Source organism: Oenanthe melanoleuca, chromosome 5 (assembly GCF_029582105.1).
Source record: "Oenanthe melanoleuca isolate GR-GAL-2019-014 chromosome 5, OMel1.0, whole genome shotgun sequence".
NCBI lineage: Eukaryota > Metazoa > Chordata > Aves > Passeriformes > Muscicapidae > Oenanthe > Oenanthe melanoleuca.
Window position 1 is genome coordinate 17,567,348 of NC_079339.1, and position 25,444 is coordinate 17,592,791.

Below are 25,444 nucleotides of genomic sequence, written 5' to 3' on the forward strand. Positions count from 1 at the left end.
AAACTGCAAACAATGCACTGGTAACAGGGAAGATCTAAACTACAGCAGTGGGAAACATGAACATCTTCTATTGGTAGAAAGCTGTCAGAACAGGTTTGTATTTACTGCTGCATCCTGCTAATGCTGCTATCAATTCTGTTAAGGTTGTGTACACAAAATGACAGCTCATTCTGGTGCAAAAGGCCTGAAAGCAACTCCATGAGAAAGCTCAGGAAGATCCTTCTGGTGCAGTGCGAAACCCTTCTTGGAGTTAGTGCCTTGAAGTGATTAAGTTTTCAATCTGATCATGGGCAACCCCACCCTCTCTCCTTCCTCAGCTCTCCCTTCTCACGAAGCCATGTAGCCACTGATAGCCACACTCCAGTCATGGGATTCAGCCTATCAAGACTCAGTCAAGGCAAGCAGATTGTGGCTTTCCAGCAGCACAGTGCCTTCCAGCTCCTCCCGTTTGTTGCCCACACTGAGTGTACCAGTGCAGACACTTCATCTGGGCTGTCAGTCACAACACCTTTTTAGAGAGATCCTCCAGTGTATCCAGTACAAGGCAGAGCAGCAGCCTCAGGGCCCTTGCTGGCACACCATTCCTCTAACCTTGGCATGTCATCCCAAGGCTTGTCATTTCTGTGGAGGCAGCTAGGCTGCATAAGGCTGCTGTACAGGAAATTGGCCTGTAGCATCCCCTCTTTTCCCTGCTTTCCCAAGGCAGAGGGCCCCAAACTTTTTGCGACCACTTGTACTGCCACAGCCTCATCCATCTCACCTTCATCCTAGAACAGGCAGGTCTGAATCTCCCTGCAAGGCTTTCACTGGCACTGCAGGCAGCAGGAAGGGGAAGAGAATAACAAGTATTCCTCCTTAGCCTGTTTGGATACTGAATTAATGATCCTTTGATATACACCACGACACCAACTTACTTCACAAAGTAAGCCTGAGGCTTAAGCTCCTATCTACTGCCCAAAGAGAGATATGGAAGTAGTAATACTTCCTGACTTGCCTGAGTGGGATAATGGAGTGTTTGAAAACCACCTAGGAAGAGGAAAAAAAAAGATACTTTTTACTAGCAGATCAAATTTAACAATCCCTAGCCATTTTAACTTTCTCTTATGTTCAAGTAGGGGGTTCCTGCAGGCCTTTACCTAGCCCAGTATGGATGACATACCTTCATTTATAACTAGCTTGAATTACTTCTGCTTCCACTCCCTATGAAAAATGATGCCAATAAGAGCCAGGAACTTGTTAATTCACATTACTACACAGCCTCTAGGCCATAAAAACATCTCTTCAGAGAAACAAGTGAAAATTCCATTTCTTGTGCCACTGGAAAGCAGGCCAAACAAAGTTCCTGGGTTCGTTAATTAAAGGTCAGATAAAGGAACTTTCTGAAGAAATAGGGCGAGGAGAAAAGGCACAGCAATAGTTCTTAAACATCCTCCTGAGGCTGGGCTCAAACTCTCCAACACCAGCCCTAGTGCCCTGCCCTTTATTCATCTGCTTCATGCAGTTCCCTAGCTCCTAGCTTTTCAGAAGGAAAGCTGACCCAGGACACAAAGCTCAGTACTTTGCTTTCCATCTCTGCATGTTAGAACGTGCTACAAAGTCAAAGTACTTGTGCCTAGAACTGGGGAGAATGCAGAACACAAGTCAGACACCCATCGAGGAGGAAAAGCTCATTCTAAGGAACTGTCATTTAAATCTGGGGGGAAGAGGTGGAGCAGGCACACAGAACAGATTTTGGTCAAAACCCCTCCTCCTTGACATCTCTGCTTGACCCTACTCTTGACTGGGAGCGCACTTTTCCAAAGAGCTGAGAGGGGGTAAGTTCCCATTCTGGGAGTCTGGGAGGATCTCATATCAACACTCTGTGATACGCAACATCTCCACGGGCATATGACAGCCCTGCTGTCACCCCTCAGGATCTTTGCCAAATCCCTCCTTTCTTCTGACCTGGCTCAAGCTGCTGTGTTTTCCCTCAAGAGAGATGTAGCCCCCAGATTCCTGCTAATTTTGATGAGAGCCAGGTATCCAGAGAGGAGCTGCATGTCTAATACACCTGAGCAGTCACCTGCTCTGAGACAAGAGCTGTCTCTCCAGAGAAGAGCACTCAGCCCGCTCACTCATATTTTCAAGACTGTTTACTCCCCAGCGGAGGGGCTTACTGAAGCATAAATAACAATAAGCACAGATTTCAAACTCAGCAAGGATTTACATGTTCAGCACCACCCACATACCTGCAAATTAAGTGTTTTATGAGGGGTTTAGCCAAACTGGGTGAGGGATCCTTGAGGATAACAAGGACCTTGGCATAAAACAAATTTTACAACCATTAAGAAAAGAAAGCGTGAGAGAGAAAGATAAGAGTGATTGAGCGTACTTGGGACTGTGTGTCTGTACCCTAGCACTGTTTCACTACAAAGCAAACAAAAAACCCTTCCCTGACAAAACATTCTCAGTCAGCCACAAGCTGAGAGCAGAAAGCCCATGTCTCCTGCTCCCAGAAGTGGGTAAGCAGGGAAGGAAACAGCCCCTCCAAGCACCTAGCTCCCATCAGGAGCTGGAAGGCAGGCAGAGACCGGCACCCACTGTGTGACCAAGGGAAACTCCTTCTGCGTCAAACAACATCCTCTTGTATCCCATAAGGCCTCCTTTATCCCGAAGGATCCCAAAGCACTTTACGCTATTTATACACAGGAACCACTTCACTAGTCATTGAGCTGAGGAGAGGGACAATAACCCTCTCTTTTCTGTCACTGGAGGCAGCAGAAATCAGTGCCTGGCTGTGTTTGCAGAGAGCTCATAGCAATGAGGGTTTGACACAACAAGGAGCAACAGTTCAGATAGGTCAGGATCAGCCAACAGACAAGGCAAACTCTTCACTGCAGCCTATTATTGCTATTTTAAATTCTCTTTTCCCAACTCTGTTAATAGGCATTGTGGGGTTTCTTTTGTATGGGGTTTTCTTTTTTTTTTTTTTTTTTTTTTCAAGCAGGGCTTTGTCCGCTGGAGAATTTACCAGTAGCATTAAACCACATTTCTAAACAAAACATTTTGTGCCGAATCAGCTTTCTGCCTGATCCCTTCCTATTCATCCCATTCATTTAGAGCCCAGTGCTCAGAAGCGAAGCCACTGGGTTCTCAGTGTTTTCAGAGAGTGCTCACAAAACCTCCCTGCCCTGTAGCCATGCCAGTACTAGAACCAAGTCAACAAGCACTAAAAGACCTGGGAAGACAGAAATCCTCCCAGCCTCCACAAAGCCTATTCAGGCAACTCTGTACGGGAATTCAAAGCGCTCTCCAAATAATGCAGCCGTGATAACAATTTTTTCGCTCTCTACAAAGAGCTGGGTTTTTACACAGTGGTTTGAGCTGAGGGCAAAGACTAACCAAAGAACACAGGCTGCATTGTAGCTACTACACAGTCACTCAAAATTTGGCTACAGTTCTCAGTGCAGTTTTGTTCCCTACAAATCTGTACATTAAAAAGGTGCTCAGGTAAAAGCCAGTAGACTTTCTACCTCCCCACAGTATCAGGTGCATATCCCATGGCAGACTGTCATTTTCACTGCACCAAACTCACAAACAAATCATGGGGCTTAAAATCCCACTGTCAAAAATGTATGTAGCAGTTTTTGGGAGAGAGGGCAGGCAATTGATGTGTCACCACAAGGTGCATTCCTAGCCTCTCAATCACATAGTGTTCTACAATCTCACTGCCTGAAAGATCCTCTGCCTCCTCAAAGCACCCCCAATAAAGAAAACAAGAGCAGGTTATAATGGGAGCACAGAGAGATTTAAGTGCCTCTCACAGCAGACAGAAGGGGTGAATTTGCCCTCCTCAACATCCATCCTCCAGCAGCCAAGCTGTCCTGTCTGCTGGAAGACCAATGCAGAACACAAAGCTATAAACCACACAGTTTGCACGTTATTTGTTACACTGCCTTGCCTGTGCCCAAGACACCTGACTGCAAACAGCACAAAGCAAGAGGTGCACAAAAACCAACACCAGCTTTAGCTTTTGTACAAAACTTGTTTTGTTTTGAGTGAGTTGTTCCTGTTCTCACTTTCTGTAGTGCAAACAAGCAAAGTAAGTCTCTGGAGTCATCCCACACATCTTTCCCAGGCAGCCTGCCTCACTGTGAATTCCACTAAAATAATATTTTAAAAGCAGTTGACAAGGGATTTGGCAGTGGAAACCAAGGTTAACATTCTTACTGCTTCAGAACTTTGCTGATTAGCTCAGGACTGGTGCCAGCCGTGCCAGAGAAAACCTCTGAGCATGTCAGCAGTGGAGCAGGTATCTGCAGTACCAGGAAGGGGTTGATGCACTTTGCAGTGCCCTGGCACACAGACAGAAAAGAGAACATCATGCAGACACAGAATGAAGCAACAGCAGCCACAGATGCCAGTGACAACTTCAGGAGCCTCCCTTTCTACCCAGAGTATCCTCATGTGGGAGCACTCCCACCTGGAAATACCCATTTTGCTAACAGCAGCATCAGGAATGGCCAAGAAATCTCTTCTGACCATCAGTCCTCATGACCATCAGTCATCAGGTGCTCTGAAGCAGTCACAGAACAATGTGAGGAGTTATATTCCTCTCCACAGCTAAAATCACTTTATTAGACTCAGATCAAATATCAAGCACAGTCAAGGGCAATTAAATGGCATTTCATTTCCCAGAGCTGTAAGTCGAAGTTCATAGGAGCTGTCTCTCTCCTGTTGCTATAGGAGCAGCACTGGAAACAATGCTCAATCCGAGCTGCCTTGAAAAGGATCGTTCTTCCAGTAAAATTAAACAACTCCCAGCCAAAAATAAAACATTCCTCCCCCTTCCGCCCAGCCCTTGTGTAGCACGTTTTAATGACTCCACCAAAACCATTTACGCAGCTGTTTTCGGAGCAGCCTGCGAACTTGACCGGGAGGCAGCAGCATGTGGATAAACAACCGGAGGCAAGGGCTGCCTGCAGGCAATTACTTGCTGGCCCTTCACCAGGCTGGCACCAGGAGACAAGACACAAAGAACTCCCTGGTTCCAAAGCACACACACCACGAAGCTCCAAAGAAATCCCCCAGCCCCATGCCAAAAAGGTTTCTCTGAAACACCGTGATCTGCCGGTGGCACAGGAGCTGGGCTTGCTCTGGGCAAGCAAAGGCACAGGCAAAGGGCAGCTCTCCATGAAGGGGACAGAGCCACGGTCACTACAGAAACTTTGGCAAGTCTGTCTCAGTGCACATCCTGGTTCTGGCTGGCACAGAGTCAGTGTTCTCCTTAGTAGCTGGTACAGTGCTGTGGTTTGGATTTAGTATGAAGAAAATGTTGATAACATGTTTTGGTTGTTGCTAAGTACTGCTTACTCTAGATCAAGGACTTGTCCATTTCCCACGCTCTGCCATTAAGGAGGTGCACAAGAAGGGAAGGAGCACGGCCAGGAGAGCTGATCCAAACTGGCCAGAGGGATGTTCCACACCACAGAATGTCAGGCTCAGGATTTAAACTGAGGGGAGTTGGCCTGGAGCTGCTGATCACCACTGGGGAACAGGCTACAGAGTTGTGTTGTGCATCATTTGTGCTTCTTGGGGTTTATTCCTCTCTCACTGTCCATTACTACTATTGTTATAATTAAAATTATAATATTGTTATAATTAAAATTATTACTACTATCATTATATTTCACATTGGTTCACTTGCTAAACTGCTCTTATCTCAATCCATAACTTTTAATTAAATTCTTTTACTGATTCTCCACCCCATCCCACCAGGGCAGGGACAGGGAGGGGTGGCTGCTTGGTACATAATTGCTGGCTGGGGTTAAACTATGACAGTGTAATCATTCATTTCATTTAGAACCGGCAAGGAAAAGGAAGTGGGAAATGGTTCTAACAGATGCCAGCACAAAACAGCTGGACTGCAAACGAAGTAGGAAAATGCTGCAGGGGATTTCTCCACCAAACCACCCTCCTGTTAACTTAGCATTCTACGAAGAAGCTTCAATAAAGGAAAGCCTAAAATTACTTTGAAACTTAATCCTCCCCACAACCACCCCATCCACCCTGGAAGTCAATTTTCAAGTCAAGAGGAACCATTATCATCTCATCTGATCTCCTGTTATTTTAAAGGTTAGCATTTAAAGGCCAAAAGTAGCTCACTCTATATTCTACAGTAGCACATTCTAGCCTGGAATAACCCTCATATACCAAGAACACTCAAGAGCACTTCAGGAGATGGGAGAAACCATACTTTGTTCTCTCAGGAGCCTCTAAAAACCTAACTGGCACATTCCCAGCATTCAGACTTCTTTGAGCTCAGCAGAAAGCAGCAGAGCACTTTGCTCTCCATTGCTGGGCAGACTCATTATCCATCTTTCAATTCATCTAATGCCATTAGTGAGCAGAAGAGGAAAAGCAGTCCACAGCAAGGCTCTCTTGTAGATTAAGACTCTCACTAAGTCCTTATGCATTAAAAGCAAAACATACCCAAGAGAAAATCCAAGAACAACACAGTCAGAAGTTTCTGAAGAAACTGAGTCACTACCTTCAATACGAAATGCCCACTGTGAAAATGAGGTCCCCTCTAAGACAATGCTAGGAACCCAAAAAACAAAACTCATCTTTGCTTTTGAAGAATTTAGAAAAAACTCTAAAATCCATGCAGGTCGGTTCTAGCATAGAAAATATTCCTCCTATTATTCACCTCAGCCAAAAGAGTGTTCTAGCTCTGACTGTCCAGAGCAGGTTAATCAAGAGAGAGGGACCAGAGCTGGCCACACATGGTTATCAGTGTCAAAGATTATAAGGATACTGCTGATCCACAGCAGTTGTGCCCTCATACACAGGGAAATCAGTTTCCCACTTATCCCCTTGTAAATCTTGTTATTGATAAGAATCACATGGATGTAACTACAATAATTTATTTTGGATACTCTCACTGCTCTCATCTAAGTTGGCTTCCCCCTCCCCTTTTTTTTTTTTTCTTAAAAGATTGTTAAAATTCCTGATGAAGTAGCAAACTATAAAATCCTTTTTTTTCTCCAAGGCGGTTCTCTTCCACATGGAGACAATTGCAGTCAGAGTAAAGCTCATGACCAGTGAAAGCAGAGGTTTCCCTCTGCAACTGTCTGCTTTTCCCTCCCCCCAGGCTTCCAGCAGCACACCTGTGAGTCAGGATCCACACTTCCACAGTGCCTGAGGGCAAACAGCCCAGTGAAGTCAGCAACTAGGATGTTGTCCAGGTCTAAGCACAGTGGTTTAAGTTCCCTTTTTAATTACTGTCTCGGACACACTGCATGCACCAGAGGTAAGCCCTGGAGGGTGCACAATGGACAGAACAGGCTTTTGTTTGGCTCTCCAGAGCCCACTTCGGAGGCTGAGCACAGCCTCATTCCTCAAACATGAGCTCAGCCCGACACCTGCACTCTTTCCCTGCTCAGGAGAAGTAAAAAACCCAGACAACTGGGACTCAAAGGTGCAGGAACCAGCGTGATAGCTCTTCCTCCCCAAATATAGGAAGAGGTCCATCCAATAACAAGAAGTATGTCTTTTTAGAAACCCTCCAAGTGGACAAGGGACATTGGAGACCACACCAAAAGTCTCCTCCTCTCCTCACCAGACCTCTCACCTTTAGCCAAGTCTCTCAGCAAAGACAGAGGAGGGCTACTCCACACAGCAAGTGGCAACCTGAAACCAACCACAGGTCAATTCCTCAGCAAGTGGTACTTCCACACAGAACTGGACTCACCCTTTCTATGCTTCAACAGCCAAAACCACAAGCATGAAGCCCAACACTTTCCCATCCATACACTCCTTGCACACAGCACTTGACAAGACTTTCCTGCTCCCACGTGTCCCCGTGCCTGGCTTCTACACCCACTGTACATCCCTGTGATGGCACACACAGCTCCCACCACCTCCCTGGGAGCTCTGCATGGAGCTTACAGTGACCTTGGGGAAAAAGAGCCAACCATCTCTGTTCCCAGGGCAGTGTGGGGGTGAGATGTGGGATATGAATTCCTCCCTTCTGGATTCCACCAAAGCTAAGAAGAAATACTGACATTCAAAAGTCATGACTCACGCCTGCCTTGACAGGCACCACAAAAGTTCTGCTCACTGGCTGGCATGCCAGAAATGTCAGCATGGCTGCCATCTGCCAGTTGGCTCTGATAGCAGATAAACTTGACCAAAACCATCCCTCCTCCTTATTTTCTTTATTGCTGCAGCATGGTGGACACTGAGGGTCAGAGTACTCCCAAAAAAACACAGAGACATTGTGGCTGCTACTGTAGCAGATAAGAGGTCAGCAACACACTCCAGACAAAACAGAAACCTCTCCCACAGTAATTCCTACCTCAAACCACTCTTGGTCTCAGTTTTAACTGAATGCCATTAGTGAAGGAGCCAACAAATCCATTGTTCATCCTCCAGCTATGCTGATAAGTCATATGCTTGTACTGAAAGAGCTGCCAAGGACTACTTTCAGTCTGTGTTGAGCTGACTCCACTCCTGTCTGAGATGCTCCTACTGAGCTGTACAGCACTTTTCTGGCTGGGACTGGAGAGTCCAGCAAGGTCAGCAAGATCCAAATGCAGCCCAGACTCCAAAACACACCTGTTATTTCGCCATTCAATGCCAATACTGCAAAAAAAGAATCATCTTGATCTTTCTTCTGTCCACTTCTTCCCCATAGGGGCAGAAGTGTTCCAGGGTGAGGTATCAGACACGTTTTCACCTCATCCAGCACAGCAGATCTTTCTCCCACAGCATCTCAAAAAAAGGTCTCTCTTCCTTTAAACCCATCCCTCTCCTACAGTGGCAAAGACAGCTGGGAAACATGCTGCAAATTTCAGCTCAACTCCAACGTTTCTTAAGAGAGTCCATCTTCCACATCACAGCTACAAGGACAGATTTCACCAAAGCACAGGTACTCACCCTTGTAACTCTTTCCACTGCCCCAGCTCCCCACCGTTGCTTTCTTTCTTATAGAAGTAAAGAAAACCTGGGTTGAACAAGTGAACTTTGCTCCTTTTGTATTCTGGCACCAGCCACAGATAACAAACAATGGTCAGTGCCAAATATTTCATGTCACCGACTTCTGCCTCGGCTTTTCTCTATGAAGCTTCATTACTGCCGCCAGGAACAACCCGTGGGTCTGAGCAACATCCTCTCTAGCACCTCCCCTCCCACACACCTCATTTCCACCTCTCTTAAGAGTCTGTGCCACACCCCACATCCTCCACCCTCCGTCTCTGGGATGCACTCACCTCAGCAGGTAGGAGAGGCAGCTCCATGGCAGCCTGTAGGGATGCAGGCAATGCAGCATCAGTCAAGAGCTGCACAGTGTGTATTTGCATGGCTGCATCCTGCAGACAGAGCCTGTAGATCAGCACCCAATTGAATTTAAACAGCTGCCAAGGACCCTCCCTCAACTGCTGCAGAAGAGAATTCCTGATGTCCCTTATCCCACTAAACCAGTATCCTGCCTCAAACAATGTCCACCACTACTGGCATCAAAAGCATGCATGAAATACACACATACACACACAGACACATATATATAACTCCATGAAAAGCCCAGCTGGCATGTCATGGCATCAATTCATGCTTACATCCTTCTAAGGAGATGGGCACACTTTCAGTCCCACATTGAGTGTATTGCACTCTGGCCCTACAGAGCTGCACAGCAGTTTTCCAGCTTGGACTGAGGTCATAGCAACCCAACCAGCACAAGAAACTCAGGCTAGAAACATGGACCAAGCTGGTCACACCCAAATACCCAGACCCCAAAACATACCACTTACTCAGCCATGAAATTCCAGGAGTGGAAAATAGTCATCATCCTCCTGCTCATCTTGCCAAGAGTTTTATTACTGCCAGCAGCCAGGACACGGGACACAGTAGGACTCCCTAAATCCATTCCCCAGGATCCCAGGGTGCTGAGATCACAACCAGAGGAGTCTGGCAGGCAGGACAGAAAGGAGCACTGAAGGGAGATGCCCAGCAGCAGTGCTGCTACTACAGGGCAGATCCCTGCCAAGAGGGCCTGGCAGCCAACAGCTTCTGTGCTGTGGGGAGGGACGGAATGAGGCATTTCCACAGAATTCACAGAACACCTCATCTCCATTCCACACACCTGCCATCCCTCATTTCTCCCTCCACACCCTGGCTTCAGACACAGGGTAGCAGGGAAAAGCACATTTCTCACAGACTGGGAAGATGGTCACCATCCCAGGGAAAAGTTCTGTTAAAATCTACCAAAAAGTACCAAAAAGGATGGGAAAATTATTTTACAGTGACATTGTTAATTTCATTTCAACTCTGCTGTAGTAAAAGAAAAATCACATTCAGGGTCTGAAAGGCAGGATGAGCAAGTGAGAAAGAAGGAGACCTGGTCTACACCCTTAGGATCTTGAATGTTTTAAACAACTAGGGAGATTTACACTTCTGCTCCTCAAAGCCAGAGAAGCTGAGATGAGCTGTCATTTCTAGGAGCTTCCCTCCCTCAGGCTTTCCATGGCCTCAGCTGTCAGTGCACATGCTCAGGGAGAGCTGGAGATAACCCAGTGTTGAGCACAAGAGCAGAAAGCAGAGTTGAGGGATAAAACATCCTCTCAGGAGGCTTAAGGAACAAGGCTGATGAGGCCACTGGGGATAGTAACAGTAAACTGAGATGTGAAAAAGTACAGCTACCCTTTTTGTTTTACAGAGCCTGTCAATTTTTTTCTTTCTGAGCTTCTGCCTTAAACAGAAGGCATAAGAAGAACAGAGGGGCAGTGTGATTGCTTTATAAATGACCAAATTACCTGGGAATGCCAGACAGGATAGTCTGCCACAAACAGGTACACATGGTAATAGAGATATCACACAAACACACATAAATACACATTTTCCTTCCATCCATAACCAATAGTTCAATGCATTCCTGAGATAAGAAGCCAAACTATGTAGAAGGAATAAGTGAATTTGCCAGTGGGATGACCCAGCTAGAAGAGACACAGCTCTCTAATCAACCCCCTCAGGGCTGTCTCAAGAGCAAGGGCATTGCTGCCTTCTCTGTGCACGTGTGATGGAAACAGTTCAAGCCATGATACAACTTTTATTTGCTGAGAATTATATGCCTGCTGGAAAGTTCCTACGAGGAAAGAGAGCCCTTCATCAGCCACTCCCACCTAGCATTTTTGCTTGACAAGGGAATACAAGCAGCTTTCTTCCACCCCCTTATTGAAGAATGTATCACACCCAAAGAGAGAAACCTTCGGAGGCTGCACTGGAAGTAGCAAATAAAACCCCTTTAACACACTGGCCTTGAGTTAGGAGAAATAAACCCATTTAACTCTTACAAAATGTACCACAAGAGGGACTAACCAGACTCCAGAATAAAATAAAGTGTCACACATGGGACATTATTTCAAGCACTCAGTAAGGTGTTTTCTCATTGTTCCCTGGAGCCAGCATACAGTAGGGAGTGCCAGGACTTCTACCAGGCAACTGGGGGAGTCCTTCTTCCTGCAGAAGCCACAGGGCAATGAGCACAAGCAACAGTTTGGAATGAAACATGCTTTTTGCAGAAATACAGCATATGACCAGAAGTAAATACAGGCCAAGAACTCAAAGACACCATCAGCAAACCACAGAGCAAGGATGTGATCCGAGGTGAGTTACATGGAGGAGCTCCAGAGCTGCCATCTCCTCCATCTTGCAGCTCAAAGTTTCCAGCGAGGGCATCTGACACAGAAGTGCTGGCACGGCAGAGCAGCTGCAGCAAGCCAGAGCCCTCGCCCACCTGTGCAAGCCAGTGCTGTGCCTCTGACAGGGACCTGTCACCAGATGTGTCACACAGAGCGTAAGTGATGCTGCCCCAGCTTCCAACAAGACTGGGAACCGCCTGTCCTAGGCACACAAAATGCTTCAGACAATATGAAAGCACTGAAACTTTTGCACTGACTTTCTAGTTACCACGAGCTCAGCAAGAGCTCAGCCAAGTCAGGCACTCTGCTCCCTCCACCACACATAGTCCTTTGCCAGCAATGAGAGTCACCCAGGAGGACTGGGATGGAAGGACTGGGATGGACATTTGTCTGATTCTGGCACGCTAAGAGGCTCTTCAGCCTCCACAGTACCAGCTGGTAAGACCAAAAGTTTCCCTAAGAACCTTAGCAATGGCCATGAAGGTCACAAAGGAAATGTACTTTCTCTAAAGGGAACTTCTTTCAAAACTGTTTGAACAAAACTGCCTCTGATGGGTGATGCTATGTCAATCAACCCTTGTTCTAGGAGGCACCACATGAACCCTCACAGAAAGCCAGGAAGTGCTGTAGGAGGACAAAGGAAGTGAAGCAGAGCAGAATTTAAGTGATGCTATAGAGTAGCCTGAAATAAAGACATATCATCGCTAAAATTCAACAGGATACTGCAACAAGTTGATTACAAAAGCCCTCAGGAAAAGTCAGACTTTAAAAAAAAAATTACTGCAGTTTATGTTCTTCATGAGAAGACAGGAAGAAGCAGCTACTTGTAAAGATTCCTCATGGCAAGCAACAGCACGGTGCAGCAATAACCCGCTGCCATCAGCTCCCCACCTGATGCAGCTTCCAGAAAAAGACGGGATCAGGACATCGCCCGTGTGGTAAACAAGCGCTCGCTCTCTCCCTCCTCCGCCTCCAAGGGTCCTACCAGCCCATCGCAAAGGCCAACACTTTATTTGTACTACGGGGAAATCTGACCGAACAAAAGGCGGAGGGGGTAATAATCGCTTCATTTACGGCAACGTTCATAACACCTTTACTAATTCCGCGGGCTGCGCGAAGTTTATGACACCACCCGCAACAGGTTAAAGCACTTTTCTAAGGAAAAAGAAAACAGCGAAGCATGCGAGGGCCGAGCCCCTGCGAGGCTGTGCAGTGCCATAGGGCGCTGGAGGGGAAGCAGAGCAGAGCTGCGGTAGGGCCGGGTCCCCACGGGTGCGGGTGCCGGCAGGGTGAGGGAGCGCCGGGCCCGCTGCCTCACACACGGGCCGGGGGCCGCGCTCTGCCCGGCTCTGCCCCAGCCCCGGCCCCGCTCCCTCAATCCCGCCGCTCCCCGCCGCCCCGTCCCGCCGGTGCCGCCATTTCGGGCGCTCCGCCTCACCCTCGGCCGCCGCTCCGCGCCGCCGCACGCCCCGACCTGCCGCGCCGCCGGGAGGGAGCGGGCGGGCGGCGACGGGAGCTCCTCCGGAGGGGCGGGAGGGAGGCGCGGCCGGCCCGGCCCAGCCCAGCCCAACCCGGCACAGCCCAGCCCGGCCCAGCCCGGGCCACCGCCCCCGCCCCCCGGCCGGCCCCGCTCGCCCCTCAGGCCGTGGCTGCCTGCGCTCCGGGCGCCGTCCGCGGCCTCGGCTCTCGGCTCCTGCGCCTCACGTCGCCCTTTGCATTGCCGCAGGCAACACGTTACAGCCAACTCCAGCTCCAACGGAGCGGCTTTTTTTTTTTTTTTTTTTTCTTTTAAGGCGCCAGACCTGCTTGTTAAAAGTGTTCTCCATGAAACACCCTGTAAATCGAGATCAAGCCCCGACTGGCACATTGCCTTATCCCCCCATTACCTCACTGGAGCCACAGCCCGCGTACTGCTGTGCTGAGCAGCAGCCCCGTGCGAGGGATGCTCCCACGAAAAGACCCGCGCCCTCTCCACGGCTGAGTGGCCTCACATGGTTTTTCAGGAGTGGGAGGAAGAGAGGAGATCTGGGCAGGTAAGGGAAAGGCCAGTTTAGAACCTCCTAGGTGTTTGCCTTAACCCCTCCATGTGCCCAACTCAGAAATCACTTCATCCTTCCCAAGGAGTAAGCTCGTTTTAGCTCAGAGCTGTCCGAGAACCAAGTGACCGAATAGAACCGTGGGGGATCAGCTTGTTTGCACACTGATAGATTTGTGGCAGGCAATATGTAGCAGAACCTGGAAGCCGCAAGAGACACCGGCCCCTGCCCAGGTCCTGCCCTCCTTGGTGGAGCCCGGGGTAGCTACCACACTGGGCCACTGCCTCCTTGCCATGTCCAGGGATTTCATGCCCAAACAGGAAACCACATAACCCCCCCACTCTGCAGATTTGGGTCAGCAAATGGGCATGACCCGGGCACAAAAGCTTTCTTATGCTTGGGAGAGCCTGCAAGTAAAGGCGAGATGCACCACAGGACCCCCGCCTCCCTGTCCTCAGTTTATTGCTAGAGTAATAGATTTTTTTTACTGTAGATACTTGTTTACCTTGAGGAGACTAATTTTATCTGGTCGGGTCTCCCATGGACTAGTATTTTCAGAAGTAGCACAGAGCTACATTTGTGTTTGCAGCATCATATATTCATATATAAACATGCCCTGCAGACTGGAGGGGCTGGAGCCGGGTTGTTGTAGCCATGCCAACTAAAATTTCCATGTGACTCATCAACAGCCAGATAAGTAATGAGCTGAGCGCCTGCTAACAAAGCTCTGAACTGCAGGGCTGTGGGTCTATTGGCACTGAACAGGAGATTGCTAAACAGAGCATTTGAAGGTGTATTATAGGCTGTGAGATACATTATAATTGGAGATAAAGTACTTGGTCAATGTATATGTTTATAGTCTAAGCAATCAACAAGTAAAAAGATCATGAAAAGACACAAACAGAGGACGATGACAGGACAAAAAATAATGTGTGACTGCATGATCTCCATAGCAGGAACTCATTAATTGTGTGCAAATGGAAATTCCCTTGGAGTTTAGGCTGCTGGAATAAAGAAGGCAGTAGAAAACATCTCAAACCTTTGCAATTCCTGCATTTGTCCTGTGGAAAAGCTTTAAAATCAACACCGTGGCTTAATGCTCTCTTTTCAGCCCTGTTTTGGCTTTTCAAAGAGATGCTGTCAGCCTAATCCTCTTATGCTTACCCTTAGCATATTGACATGAAACAGACAAGTGAAATCAAATCAGAGTGAGGTTCCTTTGCTGGCCTGCAGAGATTTGTGGGACCATGGCTACTTATCAGAGCAGCTGGCTTTTTTGCTTTTGCCCCTACACCTGACTGTGTACACAGGTGCATTATTGCATGTGCCAGGATTAGGCTTCCCAGGCTGTAAGAAGAGTACTTTCTTGTGATGTGATTCCAAAATACCTTACAGGTTATCTGCAAAAAGTCATTTATTCACTAAGAGGCTGGAGCCAATATGGTGAATGTATAAGCCCCCAGGCAGTCTTATTTTACATCCTCCCTCATCTTATGCCTCCTCAGGATATCCCATTATTTGCATTTATGCTGCAGTTTCCAGCAGTCACTTACAGAGGATGGCTGCTCCCAGAGCTTCCATTTAGAGGCAGGAGAGATTCTGACAAAAAAAAAGGGGGAATGTAGTAAAATGAAGAACTTTTTGGAAATTCTGATCTCAGTTAGGTCTGATATCAGACAGGCTTAAAAGCCAGCCACATGCCCCTTGAGACTGTGTCTGGGTCTTCCAACAGGACATTTAATTATTGTGCTGAGAGACAACAAAAGACCTTCCAGTAATAAACTCCACCCTGCTGCTTACTGTTGTCCAAGCTCAGCCTGCTCAAATTCTGTGCCATTTTGTCATCCTTTAAACAAAAATCCACCCTTTCCTCCTTACAAAAAATATATGTTACAATTAACTACTTGTGCTATCAGTTTATAGCAGGGGAAATGAGTAATAAATTGTTTGGTCAAAACTGCAGAGTGATTAGTCCTGTAATGCACGAACATCCAGCTGGAGCCATGCCAGGGCACAAGGATTAAAAGCAGCCAAATAGCAGCTCTAGGGAAAAGGATGCATGGGACATTAATAAAATAAAGCTTTAGTTCTATGAATACAGGTAACAAGGTGAGAACCTGTTTTCTCTGAAAGCACTACACCCCCAGACATTGGGCAAGTGTCTCCCCTTTTTCTCCTCCATGCCCTGCCTTCCCTAATCAGCTGGAGTCCAGCTTCTTAAAGGAGGTTAAAAAAGGGGGTGAATTTCTCCTGAGCTGTCTCCAAGGCATGGGTTCTTGGTTAAATCTTTCCCTGTTTGTAAAACTCCCTGTGTACCTCTATAGGGGACAGGCCCCTTCCTGAGCAGTGAAAAGGGAAGGTCACACTAGGATCATCAGTGATTGAAGATGGGAGGCTGAATGTCCTGCAGCACCTGAAAAAAAGTCTCTCACCATAACCACTTGTAAGACAGCGTTTCTTTATTGCCTATACTGTTTGCACACTGAGAAAGTGTATTTAAGGTTGTACATTAAAAGAACCTGATGGTTCTTGCCATTGCAGTATGACAGCACTGATAAGGGTAATACACAGAACTAGCCCATATTTGTGTGACAGCTGTATTTCACACCTTTGACTCGGGTGTGCTGTGTACAGAGCGTGGGAGGTGCACGTTCAGAACACCTTAGCACGGATTTCCCTTCCCAAACGTCGCTTCTTGGAAACAGGAGCAGCTCCCCTGGCACCATTGCAGGTCTTACTCCAGGCTCCACACCAGCTACCCTGGTTCCTTCAGGGCCTCTTGTAGCTTTCTGATTCCCAGTCTCTGGAAGGTGTTAGTGCAGTTAAACAGTGTGAGCCACAGCCAGCCAACAGTAAGGACTGAGCAGGATCTTACTACTTTTAGCTCTTCCTTTTAGTCAGAAATCCTGCTCTTCCAGAGAAAAACTTCCTCTTTCCCATCAGAAGTAAAGGGCACCAGGAGTAACTATGGAAATTCCATGTAATACTGATTGTCTGTAGGTGACTCAGAGCACTTTTCCTGCCTGGGATTGTCCCAGCAAAATTTGTGCAATAAATAGACTTTCAGAGCAATTGCCTCATCCCAAGAGATGAAAGACCATGGGCAAAGGCTTTCCCTATACTGCAAGGTTTGGGGGTTGCATCACAGCTGCTGTATCACATCTTGTGCCTGAAATGCCAGAGTCACATACAGAAACAGCCTCGAAGACAGAAGGGGAAAGGGCACTAACAAAAATCTCACTCAATCCCCACTGAGCTGCAAAACAGAAAGCATCACACTCCAGAAGATCCATGCCCAGGGACCATGGCAGCTTTGCCGACAGGAGCACTTTTGGGGACAGCTCCCACCTCTGTCCGTGCTCCTCCTTGCCCTGCTTTGCCCTGTCCCTTAGTGACAAGAAAGCCCTTCCCAATGGGAACAGGTTCAGTTCATCCCTTTCTCAGGCCCTTCACCAGTAAAGTGAGACTGTTGTTCAAAGTCTCTGAAAGAGAAAAAGGTACATTTCACACAGGCAGCTGCCTTGTACTCCAGCCCACGGGCATTTGAAAGCACTCTGGTGGGATCTTTCATGACAGTGGGTAAGGCAGGTCTGAGTTTCTGGAGATTCTTCAGGAAAGGATAAGAGAATGGGAGGAAACAGGCAGCATTCAGCCTTAAAACAGGCTATATATGGCTCCCCTGGTTTGGACAGCACAGCTCCTGCAATGGGCTATGAATCAGCAGCACATGCCAGCGCCTGCAGGTCCCAGGGCAACTGTTCTGTGTTCTGTAAACATACACTAGGACAGTGGAAAGGTCCACAAGGGTGACAAAGCAATGAAAGCCATTGGGATGACTGTCCTATCTGTTCATACTATAATCACATATGGAATCTACAATATTGACAAGTCCAACCAAATCCCACAGTAAATCCAGATCCAGATCTTGTAGGAAGTGGTGGAAGCATTCTCACTCACCACAGCAGACTCTCAGTTGAGCACTGCTGCTGCTGAACCAAGAGGAGATGCTTCTCTCTGAGACAGATGGATCACTACTTAGAGCTAGCCCAAATTTTCTTTCTCTCTTATACTGAAATTCAATCTAATACAGACCCATTGTGTCCTCTGCTCTCTGCTGCTAGGCCACTTTTTTGCCAGAAAGAACAGGAGCGAGACTTCATCCCTTTACAGGGAACCAACAACTCCAGACAGAAGGCCCAGTCTGTGTTGCTAAGACGAGACAAAATCCCCCAAAGAAGCAGAGCCCTGAGATACCAGGGCTGCATGCAGACTTGTGAAGTAGAACAGTGCAGATAATATGCACAGTTTGGTCTGATTTATGCCTCATATTCACAGAGTGGGAAAAGCTGCACCTTCCCCAAGTCTCTAGAGAACTGATACCATCAAATTCAGCTTGCTTGAAAGGAACCCCCAGCTTCATGATACAGCATTGGCACATGTCTCTTGCTTACACATTGGTGTGCTTTATGTGCAGCACCCTTTCTTCCTGATGATATCCTCCAGTTGCAGGGCATTCTCCCTCTGCCTGTCTTCTTGTGCTGTCAGCAACCTGGAAAGAGCAGCACAGATCAAGAACACAGCCTGGTTACTGAGCATTTGCCTCTGCCCTTTGCTCTCCACCAGCCATTTAGGATTTACATTTAGGATTGCAAGAAGTGACAGGCCCAAAGACTGGACTTCTCTGGAAGTTGGGCTAGATAAACCACACACAGAGATAAGCATGAATTTCCAGGGAACAGGGAAAGAAACTGGACACAGAAAAGGAAGAGGGACCATGGCTTAGTACCAGTTTGAGTGGCCTGTGCCTTATTCCCAAGATCCCCCACTGATGTCAGAATCCTGGGTTGTTTGCTCCAGCTGACTGGGCTGTCTTGGGCAGCACCATGGTAATAAAGCATGCTGAAGGCACGTGCTATGGGAGATGTGATTCACCTAGCTGATAAATCCTCCCAGTTAATGAACAGCTGTCCTGCTGTGGCTTTAACAGAGATGATGCAGAAGGAGGTGAAGAGATAAAAGAAAACAACAGGATAATTTCCTTGCGAGATTTGAAATACTTTTTTCCAAAAACTATCTGTTTGGGTTTTTTTAACTTAAAATTTTAAAGCTAATTTCTTTCAGCTGAACATCTTACCTCCTTTTAAAACTATTGCCACTGAAAAAACTCAGTCTGTACAGTGCTTATAAAGGTAGATATTAAGAACCCTTAAAGTAGCATGAAGAATTCAAACTCAAAACACCAACTTAAAATCTGGGACAGTATGCTAGGTTTTTGTGATGAAATATTCAAATTAAACTCCTATTCTTGCAACAGCCAGTCTACCAGGTGAAGCTTTCTGTGTTAAGAGTCCAGTCTACACTTGGTGCTCTCCAGGCACAAAAGACAAGGACCTGGAGTCAAGTCTTTTTTGGGATGTGACAAGAAGTCAGCCTCTGACACCCTCTTTTTCTTGCCCCTTCCCCAGCAGAGCCCATACCAGTCACCTCCAGCTGGAAAAGCGTCCCAGAGTGACTGCTGCTGTTCACTGACCTGGCCATGTGCAGCATGGGCTCCATGATGTTGTAGCCAGTCATTGCACTGCACTCATAGAACACAGCCTTGTACTCCTGCCAGAGAGCACAGCAAGCACCCACAGTGACTGCCAGCTCTCCACCATCACCGTTCACCCACAGCCTTGGGAGCTGGCCCACCCTCATCCCCAGGAACCCTGCCAAGAGCCACTGGAGCCAGGAAGGTGGCTCTTACCCTGGGGTGCACACCCTGCTCACCAACCCAGGAGAAGGAGATGCTTGTTCAGCATTGGGGACCAAGCCAGAGTGTCCAAAAGGGAGCACTGGGGGAGTTGTTTGGGAAGAGCAAACATCTGTCCAGGGTTATTTGATTCCCTTACCTTTTTGTTGTGAATCCAGAAGGCAGGAAACACCTTTGAAACCCTGTTTCTCCCCACCCAGGGGCCAGGGTGCCAGCAGGCAGGCAGACAAAGGAGTGAGGAAAGAAGCAGGTTGATGTTGCATTAGGGAGCCCTCAAATGGGAAACCAGCCATGCATGTTCCCCTCAGAAAGACTGTGATGAAGCATCAACCCCAAGACAAATACATGAGCCTGCTCAAGGGCCATTTTCTGCTACATGCAGGCCACCACCTCATCCTCCCTTGTATCAGAGGGACATGGGTACATGTCCACATTGGAGAAACTGGGGGTGGGAGGGAGAGGGAAGGTACCATACTGGGAAATGGCTCCAAGAAGGGCTTTCTGCCAGCCAGACTGCCCTGCTCACAGCTGGAGGGTGGCTGCAGAGCAGGTAAAGCAGCAGAACACTGAGTCACACCTTCGCCAGCCTTTCCCCCTCCATCCTGGGCACATTCCGGGTCTCTCTCTGCACAGCATCCAACTTATTTCCAAGCAGAAAGACCACAGCTCCATCCTCTATACCCTCCTGCAAAAGAAATAATGACCCCCAGAGACATAGGCACTCAGAGCAGATCCTTCCACCTCAAGCAAACAAAACCTTCAGTCGCATCAGGACCAGGCTCATTAGATCATTAGAGGGCCATTATTGCTTCAATAGTCCCAGGGATTTGTGAAAGGAAGCTTGAACTAGGGAAATATTCCAAATGTTTGGTGTGTTGAACTGGGATGGTGAGAGAGGGGAGACAGGACATAAGTGCCTCTCAGGAAAATAAGAAGCCTAAAGAAAAGCAGTTTTCCCCATAGGCATTTTGGAATTTGTGATCTGGCAGATCTTCTTAATAAGCTCAGTAATTTTTGTATGTGCAGTACTGTGTCTAATATGCTGTCCTAAACTCAATGATCCCTTGCTGAAAATCCACTGGCCAAGTAAGTTAAGCAACCTTCACCCTTGTAAGCTGCCTCTGTAGGAACTGTTATTCCTAGGCAATTCCTAGAGCCCTTTACCTCTGGTCAAACTCTTTATAGTTCCATTGGCTCACTAGAACATGGTCAGAGTAAGAATAGGACTCAAAGTTTTCTCCCCACTCAAGTGCCCTGGATGACATACAGAACCTGAACAGCTCCAAGCAAAATAAATAATGGGGAGAGGGAAAGAAGAGAAAAATTAAAATATATAGATTTCATGAGGTTTGATTTTCTGTGTGCTTAGTTTAACCTTCCTCCTGAAAGGAACCTGATTTTCAGAGGCTGGTTAGTTTTGAAAACCTTAACCTGATCTTTTAGAGTCCAAAGACATAAGTGGTTGTTTGTTTGTTGTTTGTTTATTTTTCCTCAAAAGGTTTGTGGAAATTAACAATATTAGAATCCTCTAACCTATACTTATTCATTCCACTGAGATCTTGGTTTTTTGAGACTCAGTACAATCAAAACCAAACTGCCCTTGAAAATTTCCCTTCACCTCCTGATCATCTACACACAACTAATTTAAATTATAAAGAGAGGTACTTTTGTATCCCCAAGAAGATATAAGCCACAGATAAATGTGTAACAGTGAGTGTTTGGAAATAAAATACAGGGGGAAACATGACAGTATTAATACATTATTACCAAGTTTTAAAATAGAAAGAAGAAATAAAAAGGACCACCTCCCTTTCCTATGCCAGACACCAGGAGATCTCCCTGCCTGAGCACCAGTGGGATGTGACCACGTTTAGGAGATGCACACAGTGCACATGGGCTGCTTACAAACCCACACTATTGTTTTCACAGGTTCTGCCACAGAAACCTCTCTCCTTGATTTAATGGGTTACCACTGGCTTTGTTACCTTCAACACAAAGCCTCTGGTTCCAAACCGACCACCACAGGCATCTGCTTTGATAATCCAGCTCACAAGTCCAATAGGACTTCCTGACTGAAACATGTCACTTGCAGACAGACTGGAGCTGGTTGCAGCAAGGGAGCAGCAGCAGTGCTGGAGCCCAGGTCGTGCTCTCACCTGGATGCTGCTCATCCAGTTGCGCACCGCCAGGAAGGAGCACTCGGCCGTGACGTCGTACATCACCAGGATCCCGTCGGCCTTCCGGAAGTACTGCTTGGTGATGCTCCGAAACCTGAGCCCAGACACAACCAAAGCACTCTCAGAACCTCTCTGCCCAGTGGGAAGTGCCAGAGTGGGATTGTCTGTCTGTCAGTGCAGGCTCTCTGCATGGCCTGGAATGGTGTGTCCCTCAGGGCTGGTGTTTACACACAGATCCCTGCACCTCTGAGACAGGCTAGGCAGCTGTGGGTAAGCAGGAATCTTCCCAAATGCATGGTGCTGAGACAGCAAGAAAGAACACCTTTGCAGGTCAGGAAGAAAGAAGCAGAAGAATCTCTTTGGTGGGATAAGAAAAGATAATTTCCTATTAAAAAGGAAACTGATGGGGAAAATATTGTCTTTCTCTATAGTCTGGAAGAATCTGCAGACTAAGCTGTACCACAGTACAAACAAGGCATGCATAATGTCTGCCCCAGGGCTGCCAAAACAGCAATTAAGAATTCAGCATCGATACATTCTGTTTCCACTATTGAATCTATAAATCAATGCCATTATACATAAAAAATCAGGAGCTAGACACAATTTCCAAGAAAAGCTCCTATCAGATATCTAGTTTTTCCTGTCTGTACCATTTAAAACTGCAGGCTTGTATTTCGGGAATAAATTCCAACCAAATCCAACCAAACAACAAACCTGAACCTTAGAATCTGTAAGCACTTTGTGACAGAGCCATGATATAACCACACTGATTGCAAACTGATGGAATTAACAATGTAATTTGGGAATTAATAAATGTAACAAAAGTCCTGAGATCTCAGTAGAGAGCTGTGTATTTCCTGCACAGGATAACAAACTCTCCTATTGCAAGCCAAGAAAACCTATAGCTGTTATCCTCCTGTACTCTTCAGATAGTTGCCTGAAGCTGTTCTTTCTCACTACAATAAGGACAAAACATTCTGGCACCTATCCAACCGAGAAAGCACAGAGAGTATCTTTGGCAGTCAAGGCACACCTCTGGACTGCCAGCCAGGCGAGATGCTCCAGAAGAAACATCACAGATATCATGCATCAGTCTCAGGGAAGTCACCAAGGAGTTCTCCTTGCATGCTCCAAGGGGTTCTTCCATCTCTTCCTTAGATATTTACAGTTGGACACCTCTAGTTAAAAGTAATTAACATTCCTCCAGATGAAGAAAAGGCTTTTTCTTCTTCCCAGGTCTCCTATTTGGTATCAGCACTGAGCCAAGCTCTCTCTTGTGGGTACACATCTAAGACCTGCTAGTGCTGCAGGGGCCTGTGCTAAAGGTCCTTCTGCAGACACAATATCTTGAATTTGGCCTCTGCTGCAATCTGGCCTCAGTAAAATGTCACATTTTATGTCATAGCAACTCCCCTTACTGCTCAGTTTCAGCATCAAAATAACCACAGGAGTCCCCTCAGAAATAATTATTTCTTCAGCATGAAGCCTAATTTTGGAAGAGAGAATTGGTTTTCATAGATACTCCTACTCAGTACATTCCCACCAGCTTTGCATGGTCTAGAGACAGACAGCATCATTGGCACAGTTTAGGATTAGAATATTCCCATGACCTTGGCTGCCCCCTGAAGGCCTGCCCCCATAACATATTTAGCTCAAAATACCCAGTGCTTATTTTTGTGAGGCCCTTGAGGTTCATGGTCCTTTTGAAATAGCTTTTCATCTTAAGCTTCGAATTATATCCTACATAAAATGTAATTTACATGAAGGCAGTGATGAGCCTTCATCTCTAGTAGCAGATGAGGGTCAAATGTGTCCTCTACTACTCAGATCTTCACCAAGACTGCTGGTAACATCTAAAGATATCCCGTGCTTTTGATGGGGAACCAGTGTTCAGTGTCACAAAAAGCTGCACAGTCCCTCTACCAAGGATTATCATTTCCACAAGTCTGTCAGCAGAAGGGACAGTGAAAGGGGCCAATAACCTCACTGACAGAGTCCAGCAGGGTAGTTCAAACTGCCTTCCCCACAGGCTTTGTTCAGCTTTGACAGCTGAATCAGATCTGGAAAGGTTCACAGTCCTTTCCACCCCTTGAACCCCATGACGTACATCTATGGACAGACTGCTTGGAGCCACAAGAATGCAAGTCAGACACATGGAAAACTACATTTCTGTCCACCCTCAGAGCAATCTCCCCAGGCCCTGCTTCACAGTCAGGGCTTCTAGAATCCCTGGAACACACCTTTACTGCAGATTCAGTGCTGGAATAGCTGTCATGACCTGTCTGGTCCTTCTGAAGCTGATAGTTTTCCCAGGGACAGAAACCAGCTGCATGCACTCTTTCCCTTTCCTCCACTAAGCCTGGCAGGAATTGCTTACCTCTCTTGTCCAGCTGTATCCCATAGCTGTAAGGCAACCTGGGTGTTATCCACCATTAGACTCTTCACCTGATAATCGATACCTGTCAGGAAGGTGACAATGATTATGAGGTAGGATGGGGAGAGCAGCTTGCCATTACTATGGCCAGACCAACTCCATTTAGTTCAGGGAAATTGCAATATTAATTTAATACTGGGAGAGGGACCATCTTTACCTTTAGCTGGGCTATAATACAGGCAAAAAAAGCATTTGCCCAGGCTGACTTTCCCACCTTCCTTATCCAGGTGAGCCAGGCACCCTATTACTTACCAATGGTTGCATTGAGCTCAGCCAAGAACCTGTCATAGCAGAAGCGGTGGATGAAGGAACTCTTCCCAACTCCAGAATTCCCTACAAACACCACTTTAAAGATGCGATCTGGGGAACAGCTGGCTGGTTCCAGTGCTGGGAGCTACAATGGAAAAAATGCACAAGGTTTTGAAGAGCCCAGCTGCAGGCAGTGCTTTGATTTAGGGGTTGGTCCCCTGCATTGTAAATCTGTGGAGCTGGAGTTTGATGGGAAGAGAGTCAGACCCTCAAGTCCCCAGCAGGTGTTTGAGGAATAACCCCAGGTAACTGCACTCACCCTGCTTTCGGTGCCAACGGGCTGGGCTCGAGGAGGCAGCGGAGCAGCATCTAAGCCATCTGCATTTCTTCTGCACTCAGAGTCACCCTTCAAAGTTATCTTAAACCACTCAGGATCTGCTGCCAAGGGCCACCTCTCCTCATCTCTGCTGTTCCCTCCAAAGTTTGTGTTGCCTCCTTCTCCTGTCTTCATCCACACCCCATTGCCTGGGAAGTATTTACAGTTCTTTCTGCTGGGTTCTTCCACTGCCATATCCACTGGGAAGGCGAAGGGAAGGTCCGCAGAGGCCAGTTGTCTGTATTAAAGTCCACAGGCAGCACAGATAGGGTGGGAGGGGGTGAGGAGATAGGAAAAGGAGGAGGTTGCAAATTCCCAACTAACCAATGCAATCCAATTAGTGTATATGAAGCTCTTGTAGGAACTCTGTATATTCCCTCCCCACACTCCCTGTGACTAAAGCATCAGTGGCTCCCCTAGGGAAAGAGAGAGCTCACCAGAGCTGTGCTGTACTAATATGTGCTGACAAATACTTCATTAATTTTTATTAAAATTGCCTCTTTGGTTTTTCAAGAATTCTTTGCCTACCACTTCCCCTAATAGTGAAAAAATGAGGTAAAACATACAGAACAAGAGCCCCTTTAAAAATAATATTAAAAAAAGAAGAAATAATTACCCCTGTATTTTTGCTACTAAATATCATGCAAAAAGAAATAACAGACTGTACCCATACAAGAGCAGCCTGATGCACTGGGGGCAGAGCTGATGTAGTAATTGGAGGAACAACCTTCAAAAGAACACCTAA

At 47.0% G+C, this 25,444-nt stretch overlaps 2 protein-coding genes across 9 annotated transcripts in view; both read right to left on the bottom strand.

Moving 5' to 3' along the window:
• Positions 1 to 13,243, bottom strand: part of CD151 (CD151 molecule (Raph blood group)) — a 32,051-nt gene extending 18,808 nt beyond the window's left edge. For 3 of the 8 annotated variants that reach the window (XM_056493438.1, XM_056493437.1, XM_056493441.1), the window contains exon 1: positions 13,114 to 13,217. The gene's annotated coding sequence lies outside the window, so the exon portion shown is untranslated. Of the gene's footprint in view, positions 1 to 8,919; positions 9,170 to 13,113 lie in introns of those variants that run through there. The other 5 variants (XM_056493435.1, XM_056493440.1, XM_056493434.1 and 2 more) reach the window with 4 other exon arrangements.
• Positions 13,244 to 16,153: 2,910 nt separating this feature from the next.
• Positions 16,154 to 25,444, bottom strand: part of CRACR2B (calcium release activated channel regulator 2B) — a 45,957-nt gene continuing 36,666 nt past the window's right edge. Inside the window, exons 13-19 of the mRNA XM_056492410.1 lie at positions 24,643 to 24,937; positions 24,327 to 24,468; positions 24,018 to 24,099; positions 21,620 to 21,734; positions 20,041 to 20,148; positions 19,242 to 19,318; positions 16,154 to 18,260 (exon numbers count right to left, since the gene is read on the bottom strand). Coding sequence (XP_056348385.1) covers positions 18,176 to 18,260; positions 19,242 to 19,318; positions 20,041 to 20,148; positions 21,620 to 21,734; positions 24,018 to 24,099; positions 24,327 to 24,468; positions 24,643 to 24,937 — 904 coding nt within the window. The 3' untranslated portion in view covers positions 16,154 to 18,175. The remainder of the gene's footprint in view (positions 18,261 to 19,241; positions 19,319 to 20,040; positions 20,149 to 21,619; positions 21,735 to 24,017; positions 24,100 to 24,326; positions 24,469 to 24,642; positions 24,938 to 25,444) is intronic.